The 19,146-nt window shown below is 36.3% G+C and overlaps 1 protein-coding gene across 1 annotated transcript in view; it reads left to right on the top strand.

The window, feature by feature from the left end:
* The window catches only part of EDIL3 (EGF like repeats and discoidin domains 3), a gene marked incomplete at both ends in the record, with an annotated part of 256,953 nt that overhangs the window by 147,980 nt on the left and 89,827 nt on the right, over positions 1 to 19,146 (top strand). Inside the window, one exon of the mRNA XM_080362067.1 lies at positions 13,162 to 13,275. Coding sequence (XP_080218193.1) covers positions 13,162 to 13,275 — 114 coding nt within the window. The remainder of the gene's footprint in view (positions 1 to 13,161; positions 13,276 to 19,146) is intronic.

Below are 19,146 nucleotides of genomic sequence, written 5' to 3' on the forward strand. Positions count from 1 at the left end.
AGGAGGGAGGGGGAGAGAGGGGGCAGAGAGGGGAAGTAAAGGGGGGTTGCATTCTGCCACAGACTGACATCGTGAGGCACTTGGTTTCCTGTAGTCTCATGATGCAGCCTGAATTTTCTGAATTCTCTGGTATGATTGCCTGATACTGCCAAACTGATGATGTGCATCTTCCCTGATAATATATTTCCATCAGACTTCAGTCTGAATCATCTCACTAGGTTTGTCTGCAAGTGTACAAACTAGCCACAAGATGGGATTTTTAGTGGGATCAGGTCTCTGAAAGGTAGCCAATGCTAGATCCTGGAGAAGTGAAGAGAAAGAAACTTGCAGAGGGACATAAAAGGTGGAATTGGCAGCTCCGCGTTTCTAGCAGATTAGATATAATGCTGAAACCGATACATTGCCTTCTGGTAACTGCTGTTAATAAAAACATAGATACTCCTGTGGCTTTCCAGATGAGTTTGTTAGTTCTCACAGTGACATTTTTGTGCCCAAGTGCACAGAGCTTCAGTAGCTGCTTATCATTTCAGAAGGACTTCTGCTGGGAACTGTGCTTGGCTATGAATGAGCATTCAGAAATTGTCCCGTTAAAACAAAACATTGGCAGTGAATTGATGTTCCATGGTCCAGATACATATGCATTACACCACCAAAGAGAATTTAAATTGTTATTTACTGCAAATAATAGGTAAGTTTTGTAATCTTGTCAGGTTTCATTTCGTAGTCTACACAAGTCAATAGGGCATCTGGTTTGGAAAATGTATTCTCTGTGATCCTTTCATGTATCTAGCAGAACTGTTTATGCATGCAGTCATTACTCTTGTGTAGTTTGTGAAGTTTATTTAAAAGTAATATTCTCTTCCATACCAGTAGTTTTCCTTGTTAGAGAGAAATTAGTCAGTTCTTTTCTCATCTTTTGTGTTTTTATTATCAGCTATACTTAATATTTAAGGGAGCTTCAGAATAACACTGCAGAAGACACATCAAAATTAGGAAAAAAATGTGAAAGGTGAAAAGAACCTTTTCCTGAATCTAAAATCCAGAGTTTACAGTATTTATTTCTGACTTCATTATTTCAGTGCTCTAACAGAGAGAGAACCTCCTCCCATTTCTCAGCAAATTAATCCTTTTTACTGGGATTGTACAGGAATGGCCCTAAATTATTGAACAGATGCGTATAGACTGGAAGGCAATTCCTTAGCTGCTAAACATAGTTCAGGAAAAATGCACAAGCCTATTTAGATAGGTCTTATTTGATGTGACCATCAAGTGAAGGTGACATTGCCTGAGCCAGCTGCTGTAAATAAAAGTTCCAGTTCTGAGAGATGTTTTCAATGCAGAACATATAACTCTCTGTGAGTCATGAAGAGCAACCAGGGTGTATGTGTCCTGAGATAATAGAGCTGTCAGTCAGATGGAGGCAGAAGTCACTGCAATAAATATTTCCCTTCCTCTCCCAAACAATCATAGGTAATGTGAGGTATACTTCATATACATGGTGGATCTTTTATAGGAGGGGACATGTGGTCTTCTTTTTCACCTTTGCAGAGGAGACATGGAAATTACCATAGTCCAAAAGACAAAATGATTGATAAGTGGTTAGCAAATAAGTGTAATTGCCACAGATAATACATACTATATTCATGGCATTTATACCATCTACATATATGACAAACTTGTTGAATTGTTTATGTTGGAAGGGACTTCTGGAGATCACCAAATCCAACCCCCATTTTCAAGCAGCATCAGACAGAGCAGGTTGTCCAGGATCATGTCCAGTCATGTTTAGAATATTTGCCCACATGGAGACTCCACAACCTCTCTCCAGTCTTTGTCTACTCTCACGGTGACAAAGTGTGTTCAGATAGAGTTTCCTGTATTTTAAGCGGAGGTTTTATTCAGCACCTTGCCAGGGACTGAGGTGAGGATGACCAGCTCGTAGTTCCCCAGGTACTTCCTCCTGCTCTTATGTTTGTGTACATATACAATAAAGGAATATATGTTTGTTTTAGAATGAAGGACATAACTATGGTTATAATAAACATAGTGATTTGCTATAGTGAATAAGAGGCGGTTAATCATGTATTATGCCATGAATTCATTTATTAACCCTCCATAACTCTCAAATGATTTGTAAATGTTTTTAACTTAATATGTGTCCATATATGCTAAAAGTAATAAATTGTGATATTCCACAGCAGCTAGAGGAGAATGAAAGGTTAGAGAACTGTGCCAAAAGATCTGCTATTTACAGTGCTGGATTTAAGAACAGGATTCATAAACAGTATTGCATGCATACATTTATGAGCAAATAGCAATATGAATTTGAAAGGTATTAGCAAAGCATAGAAATGACATTTATGTGCACTTATGCAGCATAAGTGCACTGAAGACCCACACACGACTTTTTATGAGAGCTTAAATGAGATGTATATAAATTGGCCGTAAAGGAATACACTTCACCCCATGTATATCAAACACAGACGTGAACAAATATAACCATCTGTTGTAGACACTTTAGAACATCCATCATCATATCCTCTAGGACCTGTTGGTCTAACAACTTTTTTCAAAACACATGCCATAACTTTACTAATGTGAAAAAGATAATTCCCTACACTCACTCTATTCTGAAGTGCATAAACAACTGCATTTTTAAAAAAATATAATTATTCTGCGGTACGCGATGGGAAATATCTTAATTTACTGATCTGGGTTCAGACTTGCTTTGAAAATAATTGGACTTCTTGCCATGAGCCCAGCTTTGCTATTTTAACAAATAATCCAGTTAGAGGTTACAGTTTAATGCTGGATAATTTCAGTTAACTTGCGAAGCTGAGATTTTTGGAGCATTGCTTGTAATAAAAACTGATTCACAACTTGATTCACTTTTTAATAAGATTTTTTTCTTCGCAACTACAGTCAAAATGATTTGTCAAATGCTTATTATATAAATAACCAATTATTTTAATAAGGTCCAATGGAAACTATAAGAAATGTTGCCCTGAAGACATGGTTCTACAGTATAAAATTATGTGATAAGTTACTTAATGGGATGAAAGTTTGCATGCCAGTATATGTTAAAAATAACTGAAAATGAGAGATCTACTACAATTTATATAAAAACTTTTCAAATAATGATTCTTTTCAAACCAATAAGAAAGGTCCTTGGAATGTTATTCCAAATTTCTATTAGATTACCTCAGATGAAAAGCCATTAAATATGCATTTAAACAGGTAAATCGAAAATCAGCAAATACTGAGATAGTCCAGTGTTGGAAGTGTGGCTCCATGGAGAAAACTATAATACCTTTTCAGTGACTATAACTAAAAGCTAAAAATTCTGCAAGACAGTCAGTAAGCACCTATATGAATTCAGATTTCATTATATCATCAGAACTATTGTGAGTTTTCTCATGTATTTTGTGGGAGTTTTTGAAATTCACATTAAAAGTATTCCTCAAAATACACACAAAAATATGAAAATAAAGCCACAAATATTGTTGTGAAAGCAACAATATGTGTAGTTACTGCAGTGAAGATTCCTGTAGAGTCATCCTTTGTTTAGAATCTGCTCAATGTCCTTTGAAGTCAGAAGACACCTTTATACTCTCTCTAGACGCTCCCATTAGACTTTCATGAAATTCATTCTGTGATCTTGCCATTCTTTTACATAGTTTTCAATATTTTCTAAGAAAAACAATGGAAAACAACACTTGGAGCGTAAAAACACTGAAATAATTAATATTTGTTCTCTCACTAGAAAACCTGGACATTATAAAATGTGCATAGCACAAAAAAAAAAAAAAGTTAAAAGTGTGTATATTGAAGTAATGTATAAACTCTGCAGTGTTCATAGAGATTGTCCATGTAGGTTCCTAGCAACTTTTTCTTTTATTTTTTTTTCCTTCTGGTTTTAATTCAAAATACTAAAAGAAGAATAGCATTCTGCAAAATATTTTATTGGGTCTTTTTCTTGATATTTTTGCTATAATAATTTTTATAATTGGTTCTACAGTTAAATCTTAACATTCTGAAAAACAGTTAGTGGTATAGAGAAATTTATTTGTAAATTACTTGAAAACTTTGAACTGAATTTTTGTTAAAGTGAGGGTTGCAGAGAGGAAATACCATTACAGAACATGAAGAAAGCTAGGAATATGCTGTAGATAATACATGTGGTTTTAAATGTTATTTTATAAATAAATGCAGCAACTGATTCCCTGATACTATAACACCTTTACCTTGAACAGAGGTATAAGTTATAGGTAGAAAACATGACAAATGAACTACTGGGAAATAAATTAGTCATTAACAAAATGCTGTTTTGTCAAAATTAGAGGTTTTACTTGCCATATCAAATGTAAGAAAACGTCATTAAAAAAACTTCAAAATAAACTCTCATTTCAAGTATCTCATTTCTTTACAAATCAATGTGGACTCAGAAGCATGTTGTTTATTGAAATTTTCCTGAAACAAGTTGGCCTAAAATTACTGGAGAAATAACTACAAGGGGAAATAACACTTGATTTTTTCCAAACTAAGGGAAAAGGGTTTGGTTTTGTTTTTTGATTTTTTCTTCTTCTTTTTTTTTTTTTTTTTTTTTTTTGGTAAGGGCTTATAGTAGTGGCACAATTTAAAAACAAACAAACAAACAAACAAACAAACAAAAAGCAGTCATAAATTAGTCTAAAGAAACTCAAGATGACATAAAATTGCTTTGAAAGGCAAGCAAGTTATAGCCTGTTATATTAGGAAAGATGGTTAAGAGTCACTTTCTGACAGAACCCTTGATAGTAACAACTGAAGTCTTCCCAAAATTGTTTTGTTACGTGTTTAGATGTTAAGGTAATTGCTGGTTATGAGGGTATCTCTAGCTTTGACTGATAGTCTAGCCAAAAATTCTGATTTATTTGTATTTCACTGGCTTCCTTATTTGGAATGCCTCTTTTGGCTTCATAACACTACTTCAGTGACTCTCTTACTCTCTTCTTAACAGAATAAACTATCTGGCATATTTGTACTGAGTGGTTCAGGAAAAGGTCTAATACGCAGCTCTTTGTTGGATTATTCTGGAAGATATTTACCACATCATGTTGTACCAAATATCTGCAGGAGAAGGAAAACTTTAAATAGAACAGTGAGAGTACGTACGTAACATGATGTTTACCTTCTAAAGAGTGTGGAACAAGAGGGTTGTATTTTTTCGTCTCAAGTGTAAAGCTGTTTTCTACTCTTTTTGAAGATCAGATAATCAGGATATCTGAAAAGTGAATCTCTTCAGTATGACATTATAGTTGAAGTTTCCTGCAGGTTACTTGGCACACCATTTTTAGAGCCCTCTGTGCTCAGGAAACAAGCTTTGGAAAAGCAACCCAACCACTGAATTTTAACAGATGTCTGTCCTTTGTCAAACACACATTGAATATATCCAGATCAGATTTATATTAAATTCCCAAATTTCATAGGAATGTGCTCCAGTTCTTCTTAAATATTTCACACCAGGGTTGTACCAGTAATGTATTAGTGCTCGTTTTTGTATAATCCTGGTTAAATTAAGGAACAGTTACAGCTGAAGATATAGCTTATTTTTTTGTTTATACTAAATATAGCAAAAAACTTCAGAAACAGGTTAAAAACTTTATTAAACCTATAATTAACAATAATAAAATTAATAATTATAATGATAATTATGTATCACTTTTGTATATTTTAACCAAAAACTGAAGATGATCTACCTGTGCTTGCAAATATTTGGTGATCCTTTTTTATTCTGCTTCAATCCAAATTTTTAATTTTGTTTAGCTTTTTAGAACAAAAATGTTGTCTTGATCTAAGAGAGGTTGTCTTCATTTAGGAGACCTTTTACAATTTAGGTTTGTTTTATTAAACCACAGGAATATGAGAAATAACATTTTCATTACTTTGGAAAGCGGGGAAGGGTAAATAGTTTAACAAAAGTCTCCTACTCTTACAGAAGACGTGTCCTTCTATAGATGAATTGCTATAACCCTTGAAATTTTGTTATTTAACTGAGTAGCTCACTGTTAAGATAGCCATATGATAATCTATTGATACTCTTGAGTCAGATTCTTTATGAAATAAAACTTTTCAGTGGGGCTTTACCATTGAATGTCTCATAAAAAATATGGTGCTCAAGCGAACTGGTACAAATCTGTAATAACAAAGAAGAGTATATAATCTATCTGTAATGGCATTTGTTAGGAAAGTAATAATAAAAATTTGAACATCTCAAAGTTCATGTTTACATAATAATAGATATTACAAAGTTCTGCAAGCGATATCATACACTTTGTGTAGCCCGAATGATATACTGCTTATTTGTGTGTTTCAGTCAGGATCACTAAAAATAAAGTAAAAAATACAGAGAAGACTTAAAAAAATATACAAGAACCACCAAACTACTAGAAGAAAAGCCTAGAGTAAGCTTCAGCTAAAAGACAGTTATTCCATACTACATGTTTTTCTACTTCATGCCTTATCAGTTTCCAAATGTAAATGTATTTGATCACATTGTTAGTTATCAATAATTTTTATTTTGAAATAGAACTGGGTAGGTTAGTTTCTAATTTTTTTTGTTTCCTTTAAAAAAAAAAAAAAAATGGGAGGTGGGTTGAGAGGGGGTCCTGTTTCTCAAATTGTCACTTGATCTTTATCCAGTGTGTGATTTGGTTTTCATAGAAGATAGTTATGATACAGAGGTTATAACCAGTTAATCTTCTGTTCCTATCTGGTTTTTACACACTACATTAACTTTATTATGGAAAAAAATATTTGTAATATTAGTAAGGCATAAATGGACTTTGTCTAATCAATGCTTCTTACAAAGGCCAAGCTGACTTCCAGTATGGACACTTGAACCTAGATGTTGTGGCTGTGATGGACAAACCATTTTGTCAAGACAGAAAACTGATTAACAACATGACTTAAACTTGAGATGAGCAGACCTGGAGTGATCAGGAAGCCAAAATAAGTATGAAATCAAAGGATAAGGAAAAAATGTGCCTGTCAGCAGGAGGAAACTTCAGGAAATCTGTACTACAATAGGTAGTCCTGGATCTAAAACAAGGATTCAGGTGGCAGGAACAAGGAATTTGGGCTGTGTAAAGAACAAGCAGGCAGGGGACAGGAACAAGGTACTGGTGAACATTTGCAGCCAAAATGCAAGCTGAGGGGGCAAAAAACAACTGATGGAGCTTATCAGTCCCTTCATCACAAAAAGTCAAGTTTGCAGCAAGTAGCTTGCTGAAGAACTCAATTTACTGAAAGCAATAGTTAAATTTTTGGTTATAACATTTACATCACTTATATACTCATTTCATGTAGAGTAATTTTTCAGAAAAACACAGGTAGAGTCCAAAATGGGGATTATGTATTTTTAATTATATTATGTTTGCGAGTACAGTATTGGTTTTTATTCATGTTTTATTAAATACATAGAGGATTAAAAAATTATATAATCCAGCAAATAAAGAAAAAAAAACCACAGAACTCTACTTCATGACGATTCTCCAAATCACCATGTAATATAGTGAAGTTTTTTCTTCCTCACCCAGTTTCTGACAACGTGCTTCTGTTCCAGGGTCCATAATGACTGTGCCTCCAACAGAAGCGTATCTAATAGCTTTGTAGTTATGGTTTATCTTAGAAGGTATGAAATGTAAATTTAGTCAGGATAAAAAGAAGCCTTAGCATAGCATTTACTTCCTAATCAAGTGTCTTAGCCCTTCAAGCAGTTATTCAAGAAACATTCTGTTTTCAGAAAATGGTCAGTGTTTGCTTGTTCCTGTAACACAATTGATTTCAGAATCCACCTCCAGTAGAGAAATCTTGGGGGAATGGCAATGAGGTGGCAGGTGATGGTTTCTTTGGGTTTGGATTTTTTGGTAGGTTTTATTTTATTTTTTCTGAGTTCTCCATTATTGCACAGCTATCTGTGTTTTTGTTACTACAATGCATAAGATTGCTATCTGAACTACACTTTTAATTAAATATTCTATATCTGCGTATTCAAATGAAATAATGCATACTAAATTCAATAATTCTGTAAAACTTATGCTTCTTTCTTCAACACAGTTCAGTTCATTATTTTTCCAAATAAAGGATAGATGGTGGATAGATGATGGCAGAGCGGTGGATGTGGTCTATCTTGACTTCAGTAAAGCATTTAACACAGTCTTCCACAGCATCCTCACAGCTAAACTGAGGAAGTGTGGACTGGATGAGCGGGTAGTGAGGTGGAGTGCAAACTGGCTGAAGAAAAGCAGATTGAAAGTCGTGGTCAATGGGGCAGAGTCCAGTTGGAGGCCTGTGTCTAGTGCAGTGCCTCAAGGGTCGGTACTGGGACCAGTACCATTCAATATATTTATCAATTACTTGGATGAGGTAATAGAGTGACTGTCAGCAAGTTTGCTGATGACACCCAGCTGTGAGGAATGGCTGATATGCCAGAGGCTGTGCTGCCATCCAGAGACCTGGACAGGCTGGAGAGTTGGGCAGGGAAAAATTTAATGAAATAGAACAAGGGCAAGTGCAGAGTCTTGCATCTGGGCAGGAACAACCTCAGGTTCCAGTATAAGTTGAGGAATGACCTGTTGGAGAGCAGAGTAGGGGAAAGGGACGTGAGAGTCCTGAGGGACAGCAGCAGGATAACCATGAGCCAGCTCTGTGCCCTTGTGGCCAGCAAGGCCAGTGGTACCTGGGATGGATTAGAAGGGGGTGGTCAGTAGGTCAGAGAGGTTCTCCTGCCCCTCTACTCTGCCCTGGTGAGACCACACCTGGAATATTGTGTCCAGTTCTGGGCCCCTCAGTTCCAGCAGGACAGGGAACTGCTGGAGAGAGTCCAGTACAGAGTCACAAAGATGCTGAAGGGAGTGGAGCATCTCCTGTGTGAGAAAAGGCTGAGGGAGACGGGGCTCTTTAGCTTGGAGGAGACTGAAGGGGTGACCTCATTAATGTTTATAAATATGGAAGATGGAGCCAGGCTCTTCTCGGTGACAGCCAATGATAGGAGAAGGGGCAATGACTACAGACTGGAACACAAAATGTTCCACTTACATTTGAGATGAAACTTTTTCTCAGTGAGGGTGCCAGAGCCTGGACCAGGCTGCCCAGGGAGGTTGTGGAGTCTCCTACTCTGGAGACATTCAAATCCACCTGGACATGTTCCTGTGCGACCTCATCTGGGTGTTCCTGCTCTGGCAGGGAGATTAGACTAGATAATCTTTTGAGGTCCCTTCCAATCCCTGACATTCTTTGATTTTATAAATGTTTGTGCTGGTATCAAACGTTATGCTACAGTGAGCTAGTCTTCCCTCATTCATCAAATATGACATATTTGTTTGAACTGATAGGACTAAAGGTTCTCAAAGTATTGGAAAAAAATCACTGTAGGATCCAAGTATCAAAGATAATAATAAAACGTTCCATCTTTCTGTATTGATAATTGCTAATTTCTCCACAGGGACAGAATATGAGGATAGCTTTAAAATTATCTGATACTTAAGGTTCAGTCTATTTTCTACATCATCACACAGACAATATGAAATACATTGGAAATTTGTGCATTTTTTCCCACATATTTCACTATTAACAGCAAATTAGAAAAAAAAAATATCTTGAGGAGATATTATCTTTACACAGAAAAGCTTTTAAGAGAATAAATTGCTGCCTTTATTTCACTAAGTAAGAGATAGTTCGTATGTTCACTCAATGTTTTTTAGTTCACAGTGACCTTGATATTTTTTCCCAGAAATGTGTTAGCCTGTATTACAATGACAAATAACCTGATGAAAACGTAAGGTTAATGGGCTTTACTTAAAAAGTCAAAGAGGGACCTGAAGAATCTTGTTAAATTTTATATGTACATATAAATAATTTCATTTAGAATTAAGCAGGTCTGTTCTTTGGTAATTTCCCTTGGTAAGTTTTATTTCTCGCACACTAAGCTATTACTCTTCTTCTTCTTTAACAAACAGAAATTCAGCTGTGAGTTTTTATAGTCCATTACATTATATCTTTATAGGGAACAAATAGTAAGACAAAAAGGATTAAAAAGAAGCTCGGAGATAATAACTGTCATCAATTCCAGTATAAAAATCTGATTTTTTTCTACTTCAAAGAACTGAAACTAGACTCCACATTTATCTGAAGGTCTGTCCTTGTATTTCTGTTTACATCAATGTGAAAATTATCACAGATTCACTGTCAGGTTGAGGGTAAAATAGACCTCTGTAGGTCATCTGGTCCACTCCTTTCTGCTCAAGCAGGGTCATGTAGGGCAGGTTGCCCAGGGCTACATCAAAATGGTGTTTTAATATCTCCAAGGACGAAGGCTCCACAAACACCTTGGGAAACCTATGCCACTGCCTAGTCACCCTCACAGTAAAAAAGTCCTTTCCAATGTTGAGACAGAAAGTCTTGTGTTTTGGTTTCTGTCCGTTGCCTCTTGTCCTGACCATAACTGAAAAGATCTTGACTCTATCTTCTTTGAACCATCCCTTCAGGTATTTATATTTGTTGATGAGTTTCCTCCTGACTCTCCTCTTCTCAAAGCTAAATGTGCCAGCTCTCTCAAACTTTCCTCATGGGCAAGGTGGTCCAGTCCCTTAATTATTTTAGTGGCCCCTTGTTGAGCTCTCCCCAGTATGTCCATGTCCCTCTTATACTGGAGAGCCCAGAAATGGATGCAAAACTCTAGGTGTGGCCTCACAAGTGCTGAGTACTGGGGAAGAATCACCGCCGTCAACCTGCTGGAAGTGTTCTGCCTAATGCAGTGCAGGAAGCTGTTGGCCTTCTTTGCCTTGAGAGTGCATTGGTGCCTCATGGACAACTTGTTGTTCAACAGGATCCCCTGGTCCTTTTCGACCAGCCTGCTCTCCAGCTGGTCAGTTTGACAACATGTACTGGTGCCTTTCCTCAAGGTCAGAGGCAAGACTTTGCACTTGCCCTTCTTGATCTTCATGAGGTCACTGTTCAGCCCATTGCTACAGCCTGTATATGTAAAACATCAAATTAAGAGTAGAAAAATTAGATGCTCAACTACCAGAAATCAAGCAGCTTTATTGACAGAGCTGAATTCTGCTTCTTCTGCACAGGCCTTATTGCATTGAGTTTAGACACCTGTGTAGCATCTTGGGTTTGTATAGTCCAGTGCAAAGTGGGTTTGCATTTTGGGGACAAAAGCAGATTCAATGAAACAGGAGTATTACTTCAATTCAGAGGGCGTTTTGCCCACCAAATAATGCAACTAGTGCATGTCAGTGAAGTGTCTTGTCATTTGAACTTATTTCTCTGCTATGCATGTGTGCGCTTTATCGACAATGGTATCCAAAGTTCACACACACTTAATCAACAGTGGGTGAAGTAAAATTATAGAACAAACTAAAGACTGCTTTTCTGTTTGTGGTTTATTGTGTCTAACACAATAGAACTTCAAGTCTTAGTGAAAAAGAGCTTACCATCTTTTAAATATTTAACTGTATGCATCAATGCAGCCTTTTGAGACAATAATGTGTAAAATCCATATAGCATTTCTACTCCATACAGAGTAAATGTAAATTCAGGAATGGAGGATTTTGATTATGAGATATCCTTAATCTGCCTATTTGTGATGACTGAAAAATATTATATTGTATTTGAGAGAATGAATCTGATATTATACTTGAAGGTTACTACTCTGGAAAACACAGGGGAGTATTATTCTTGCAGTGTTTGACACACTGTGCTGGAAAAGAGAAACTCAAATGAAAATAACCACCTTTTCTGTCTTTTGAATTTAATAAAATTTGCAAGCTTCTAGATCAAGCGATTAGTTTCAATTTGCCCACTAATTAATGCACAGAAAGGAAATTTTTTAGAGAGTTGAACAAGCTTGTCAATTAGATGTTTAATGAATTAAGAAGAACTGAGAGACATTCTTACTTGGCATCTGTTGATAAAGAAGTAACTTTATTTCTTGAAATTGCAAGGATCACTAATGAGTAGTGTGTTAGAACTAATTGAATTTGTTTATTGAAGGCCAAACTGTAGTCTAGTTGGTGTATCCGAAACTGTGGCCCTGATGTCCTCTGGAAGGCAGAGTGAAAACCCCTGAGCAAAACTTAAAATCCTGTTTTATGACAGTACGTAGTAAAACTTTAGTAGGTATATGAAAGTAGCTAAAATTTATATTAGATTGCTTTGGTTTTTTTTCCTACAGCATGCCCTATTTAATCACATCCTTTACTGAGCATGTTTGCTGGGCAAAAGAATGTGTATCTTCTAATGTCAATTGTACAAGTATGTTGTGTTTTAGTGCTTTAAAATGTGCTTATTAGAGAATCACAGAATGATTAGGGTAGGAAGGGACCTCTGGAGATCATCTGGTCCAACCCACCTGCTAAAGCAGGTATACCAGGAATAGATTTCACAGTAATGTGTCCAGGCAGGTTTGAATGTCTCCAGAGAAAGAGACTCCACAACCTATCTGGGAAGCCTGTTCCAGTGTTCTGTCACCCTAAAAGTAAAGAAGTTTCTCTTCGTATTCAGATGGAACCTTCTGTGTTTCAGTTTTTGTCCATTGCCCCTCATCCTGTCATCGGGCACCACTGAGTTTGGTCCATCCTCTTGACACCCACCCTGGAGATATTTATAAACATTGATGAGATCCCCTCTCAGCTTCTCTTCTCCAGGCTGAACAGACCCAGCTCTCTCAGTCTCCTAAGAAAGATGCTCCAGGCGCCTAATCATCCTCATAGCTCTCCCATGGAATCCTCCAGTAATTCCTTGGCCTTCTTAAGCTGAAGAGCCCAGATCTGGATGCAGTACACCAGATGTGGCCTCACCAGGGCAGAGAAGAGGGGGATGACAAACTCCTCCAACCTGCTGGTCACACTCTTCTTAATGCACCCAGGATACTATTGGCCTTCTAGGCCACAAAGCCATACTGTCGACTCATGGTCAACCTGTTGTTGACAAGAACTCCCAAGTCCTTCTCTGAAGACCTACTTTCCAGCAGGTTTGCCCCAACCTGTAGTGGTGCCTGGGGTTATTCCTCCCTGGGTGTAGGACTCTACACTTGCCCTTTTTATTGCTTTCACAACTATTACTTTTACAATTTCTCTTTGCTGATCCTGACATTACCTTGTGTACTTCCTGCAGATGTTAACGAATGTGAAGCTGAACCCTGCAAGAATGGTGGAATCTGCACAGACCTTGTTGCCAACTATTCCTGTGAATGTCCAGGTGAATTTATGGGAAGAAACTGCCAGCAGAGTAAGTATTGCATGTCTTTATGTCTAACTTTTAATAAAATAAATCAACATTTTCTTATACAGAAATGACTATAGAAATATTTCTCTAGTCTACAAATACATAATGCTTAAAATATCCATCTTATTCTTTTCAAAATGGAAGAAATTTAAGACAACAAATCTGTTATGCATTCACATAAAGCGTGTGATGGTGGAAATGTTTGAAAAATGCAGTATCCAAGAGTCAAACAAGAAGGAGTAAATAGCGTAAAACAGAAAAATACAAAACCTGATTTAGGCTAGGGATTCATCTCGCCTGGTATCTTGTCTTCGTACTAATTATTAGCAGATATTAACAAGTGGAGGAGCAGAGCAAAAATATATGTTACTTTCCCTGACACGTCTCTAGGCTTTGAAAGTGAGAATACTGTTTTTCAGAGAAGTCATTGGTAGAGTTCCTCCAGAATCTGTCTTGGGAACGATATTGCATGATTTTACTCGTAACATTGACTGTGAATGCACTATAAAGGTCTGATTCCTAATGCTGTAACTACAAAAGAGGTCTTCACGTATGAAAGGCTAGGTAATCTTAAAGACTAAAATATCAAAAATGGAATAAATGGGTATGGGACAAAATGCAGTATACCTGAACAGGTAATAAATGTTAGAGGCTCATGGTAGAGAAGAAAGCCTGTGTGCTTAAGTAAGACAAAGAATGTTAATTTGATGGTGTTGTGGAAAAGCTAATATAGTCTCAAGGTATGTCAAGCCTGGTACCTTATGCAGAAAATTGAAAGTATTTGTGTATTAGCATTTATAGTATTAGATACCGCATTCAAGATATCTGAAATACTGGAGTCATCCACATTCAAGAAAGTAAATTTGTAGTTCAGGGAAGATCTGCTATGTGGAGCAGGGGGAAAAAAAAAAATGTTGCAAACTGAATACTCTGTAAATGAAACCATAACAAAGTTGAAGAATATGATTAATCTTTCTGTGTTCTATTGTGGATACATGGGAGAGAAGGGAGGAAAAAAACAACATGGACCAATAACCACAAATGACAAGCTCGGAATTTTTTCAAGTAACCTCACTGAATTCCCAGATTTATATATGCAACAGGCAAAAGATTTGAGGTATCCAATGCAATGTGTATATAATTCTAAAAGGAAATCAAAGTTTAAGATTTGTTTTGAGAAATTTTACAATCCTATATGGCTGCCTTAAAAAACTTGTGAAAAATGAACATCTATTAAAGTTTGCTGTACAAATTGCTGGTGAAGCACTTCATGTAGGTTATAAGATGCAATTAAATTACCATTTGCAATTCTACCAGGAATCTCATCCATCTCTTCAGAGTTAATCCTTTTTGGTTTTTTGGCTGCATCATGAACATTGCTCAGATTATAGAACACATAAGACAAATCTCCTGTTTTGCTAAAGATGGGGTAGTCGGAGCTATGACTTGAAGCTATCATTGCATTTTCCAGATCATTATGTGTTATTTAATATTTCTTTTATTTTTATAAATGTATATGTAACCACATGTAAATAGACTTTTTATGTGTAACGTACTTTGTGTGGGTAGGGACCTGCATATGGAAGTACCACCAATCTCTTGTGTGTGGGACAGTACCAGCAAGGAGTGTGAAACTGGATGTGTTTTGAGGACTTAAGAGAAAAGTAATAGTTTACTTAAATCAGTAATTAGAAAAGGCTACGCAATGTAAATATTTTAATACTTCTATTATACCACTCTCTATATTCATGTCATTCAGCTAAGTGTATGTAGAGTTATCAATAATTAACAGATGACTGAGGATGGGAATAATGCTTGTAGTGACTGTAGTTACTGAACTACCCCTGTTCAGGAAAGTCAACACATTCTTCTAGCACTATGGCACAGTTCACAAACTTTAAGCATTCGTCTACTTTTGATCTATCTTCAGTACAGCTGGCATTAAAATGGTAACTTTTTATACCACCAATATAATTGTGTGCTATACCAGCTCCTATAGCTGCGCTTGTAAATATGCACTTTTTTTTAATGAGAAGTTTAGTATGTCATCATACCTAATTATGTAATTACAAGTAGTAATTACGCATTCTAATTACACCATTAGAGACTAACACATATTTACAGTAATCACATAATTAAATACGGTTATACTAATTATGTAAATTACTGATTGCTGTCTCTGAATTAGCTCACAAAGCTCAAAGATTGCTAATCCACATCACAGAATAACCTAGATTGAGAATAAAAAGAGAAAAAATATAGCATGGAGTCTACTGTTATTGCAAGCTTATTCTCTGGTATGCATTTTCTAGTAGTATATCTAGTTGCAATATCCCAAATATCAGTGCTCTGTGCTGGTCATTTGTCGTGTTACTCATCCATTTGGCATAGTTCGTCAGACTGTTTTTCCTAATGCCCCAAGTAAGTTTTCTTTTTTTTCTTTTTTTTTTCTTTTTTTTAATTCTAGTATTTCATTCCACCAAAATTAATTTATCTTAGCTAATCTACTAAATAATTCCTTTCCATTTTACCTCATGTGTAGCACTGTCCAGATGTGAGACAGCTGTTGTGTTACAGATGGGTCCTGTATGACTTGTGGGACACCCACCCCAAATCCTTCTGAATAGTCTCAAGAGTCTCTGCTACTGATTAGTGCAGCTGAAGCAAGAAGTGAAGGCTTGTCTGGAACTGAGTATTAAAATAGCACTAAAATGCCTTATGAGTTTGGAAACATGTTTTGACCACTTTGGCCATCTTCTGAGCCTCCTTCTGGCAGGGATGATGTTTGGAGTTGCTTTCTAGGGGCTCAACTGTGAAATAAAGTTATCAGAAAACCTGGACGTGATCTTGTGGCCAGTTGATGTGCTTCACACACACCTCAACAATGCTTCTGCTCTTTTGGGGCCTTTTGTTTTATCTACATATTCTTCTCATTTTGAAGCACTGGCCTGACCTATTTTGTTTGTTTGTTTGTTTTTGTTTTTGTTTTGTTTTGTTTTGTTTTCTGTTCTGGAGAGAGTTATATTCAGTCTTCTTCTTTCTTATTAGCTCCTGATACCTTTAGCCATTCAGGCATAAATTATATTTAAACCAGCTGCTTCTCCTTGCTGGAAAGCACAGGATGAGGTGAAGTCAAAATAATGTGTAGTACAAGCAGACTGAGGGCTTCAAAACATTTAAATGTTCTGGAATAAGCTTAGCAAGCTGTTAAGAGATTCTTCACTGAGCATATGGTATTTACAAAATTTGCCTGCAGATGTTTAGTAAACACAGAATGGAAAGAGAGCACCTTTTCCCATGCTCTGAAAGCAAAAGCTAAATTACATTAATTTCTTATTACTTTCCAGATTTCTTAAGGCCTCAACATTTACTTGATGCAGCTGCATTTCCTTTTGTTCTTGCACTCAACCTATTTCTTGCTTCTGTGCTGAATTCAAGCTATCAATTATGATTACCTCCTTTAAGTTTTCCTTAGTCTTGGAGTCTCTATAAATAAGTACTGCTCCCAAGATAGATTCTCCTGGGCTTGAGCATTTTAGTTTCTGGATCACAAAAATTTTCTTGCAGGCAACAGGGAGCTACTTTCATCAGTGTCAGACTGTTTGCATTATTCAGGAAGAACCCATATTGTTAAAACCTCCCATCAGCAATGTGGATTGTGAATTGCAATAATTTGTGAATTCCACAGGTAATTTTTGATCACCATTTTTTCTTTTTTTATCCTTCAGTCTAGCAGATGGTACCACACAGTGGACATGTTACAATTTCACCATTGTACATTTTGGAGCTGCATTTTGCTGATTGCCAAGACTTGCTGCCATTAAAGCATATGGCAATTTTTCTCATCCTTTTTCTTTAAAGATAGAGATCAAATTAGTCACTGTAAATATTTTTTTACATATACTATGGCCCCTTCACCTCCTTTTCTGCATATTTCACGTGCTCATATGTAGGAGGACTACATTCAGAGCAAGTGCACCAATATGGTTTGTCTAGCATGTCAAAAATACCGCTAAGCAGTGTATGTTCACATTATTTTCATTTGTTTCCTGTGCTTTATGTTTTAGTACACTAATGTTTTTGTGCTGTACATAGTCATCTTCTGCCTTACTCTGTGGAAATCAAAGTGGCTTTTTTTTATTTAAATAAAAATGCCCCTTCTTTCAATGTCATTTTTATTTTAAAATTATCTAAAAATCTGACAGATCTAGACATAAAGAGAATTTCAAGACATCTGCTTACACATAACCTTGTACTCCCAGGCTGGATAGTGTCATCCTAACCATTCTGAAACACTGTGATTTTAGAATTTCCTTTCTTTAAAATTGTTCCCAGGAATACAGTACACATGCAACTTGCATGATTTGTAGCACAGGAGAAATAACTGGTTTCACAGTATTTTTGGAGGAGACTATATTACATCTTTTGGTGTCTTCTGTATTTCACTTGTGTGTTTTCAAGGCAGTGTCCTCGGCTGTTGCACTTTTTGGCTTCAGTTTCTTGTCTTTTGAAATCCTCCGCTTGATGCTCACAGCCTTCGATGAGTCTTGGATGTCTCTGTCTTCCCCAGCTCAGCAGGGTTCAGGCTTCTGAAAGACTCCATGCTTAGGTTCAGAAAAACACTACGAAAAACAAACATCACAGGACAACCGCACAAGTAGCGTTCAGGCAAAACAAAACAGATGAAAGCTATGTTTCAGGGTGAAGCATAACATCTGGCTAAAATTTATTTTCCAAGAAGTCTGTCTCTTCAAAATATGGATAGGAATCAGAACTTAACCATTTCATTAAATTAATAAACCTGGTAACAGGCTTTCTGGTAAATCCATCTTATGAAAATACCCTGTTAAAATTAAACTGTTAAGCATTGGACTGTTGTTGGATGGTAAACGTGATCCAACTAAAAGAACATCTCATTTCCAGGTTGCCTGCTAGTGAACTTAGTTTTCAGGGCATGAGATTTTTATAAGCAGCGCCAGTTGGCAATATGGTTTGGCTTAAAGCTTGTAGTGAGCGACTGTGAAACACTTTCCTTGACAGGAATCAACATGGACTTGAGTTCCCTAAATCACTGATTACAATTAAAATCTCTTTGAATGAGATTTAGGAGAATCTAACTTTCCCTACAGCTCAAAATATCAGTTTGACAAATTCTGTGACTAATTCAATACGAAGTTTGGTTTCAAGTACATCCTTGATTGTTTTGAATATCTGACAGTTTTATGATCGCAGATACTGGTGTTATGTAAAATATAGCAAATTCCTGTATAACAAAACTGGCCATACTAATTTTTCTTGTGTGTTCTTGGAATTGCTCTGTAGTTAAAAATGTAAATGATTTATGTTGATATCTACCAACCTTTCATTTTTATTTAGTTGATGCATGTTTTCCACTTTCATTAGCAAAAACAATAAACTATAGAAAGAAATGTAGTTTCCAGAACTACAGACTCCAGGATTTAAATTAAGTTCAGTATAATCATCTGCAAAAAAAGAAGATATGCGTTCATTGGTACAAAAATAATTTTCTTTCTTATACGGGAGTTTCTGTTCCATTTGCATTCATTTTGCCAGTATGTACTGGAAATTCTGTTAAGGCACATGGTAAACTTGCAAGATTTCCAGACGACCTGTAGAGTATGACCTTAAATTGCATCAGGACAGGTTTCATGTTGTTCTCTTTCCACTTTATTAAATAGTTAATCTCTTGTAATTGCACTCAGTTTCCAGAAATATCCAAATAAAATTTCTGGTTTTGTCAGGGAATTGGAACAAAAATCCCCTACCCCTGTTTTTCGATGCATCATACTGTAAAGTAGCAATTCCTTGAAAACCGACACATACCAGCTATGTTATTGCATGAAGGAGCCTTGC

Source organism: Nesoenas mayeri, assembly GCF_963082525.1.
Source record: "Nesoenas mayeri genome assembly, chromosome: Z".
NCBI classification, from domain to species: domain Eukaryota; kingdom Metazoa; phylum Chordata; class Aves; order Columbiformes; family Columbidae; genus Nesoenas; species Nesoenas mayeri.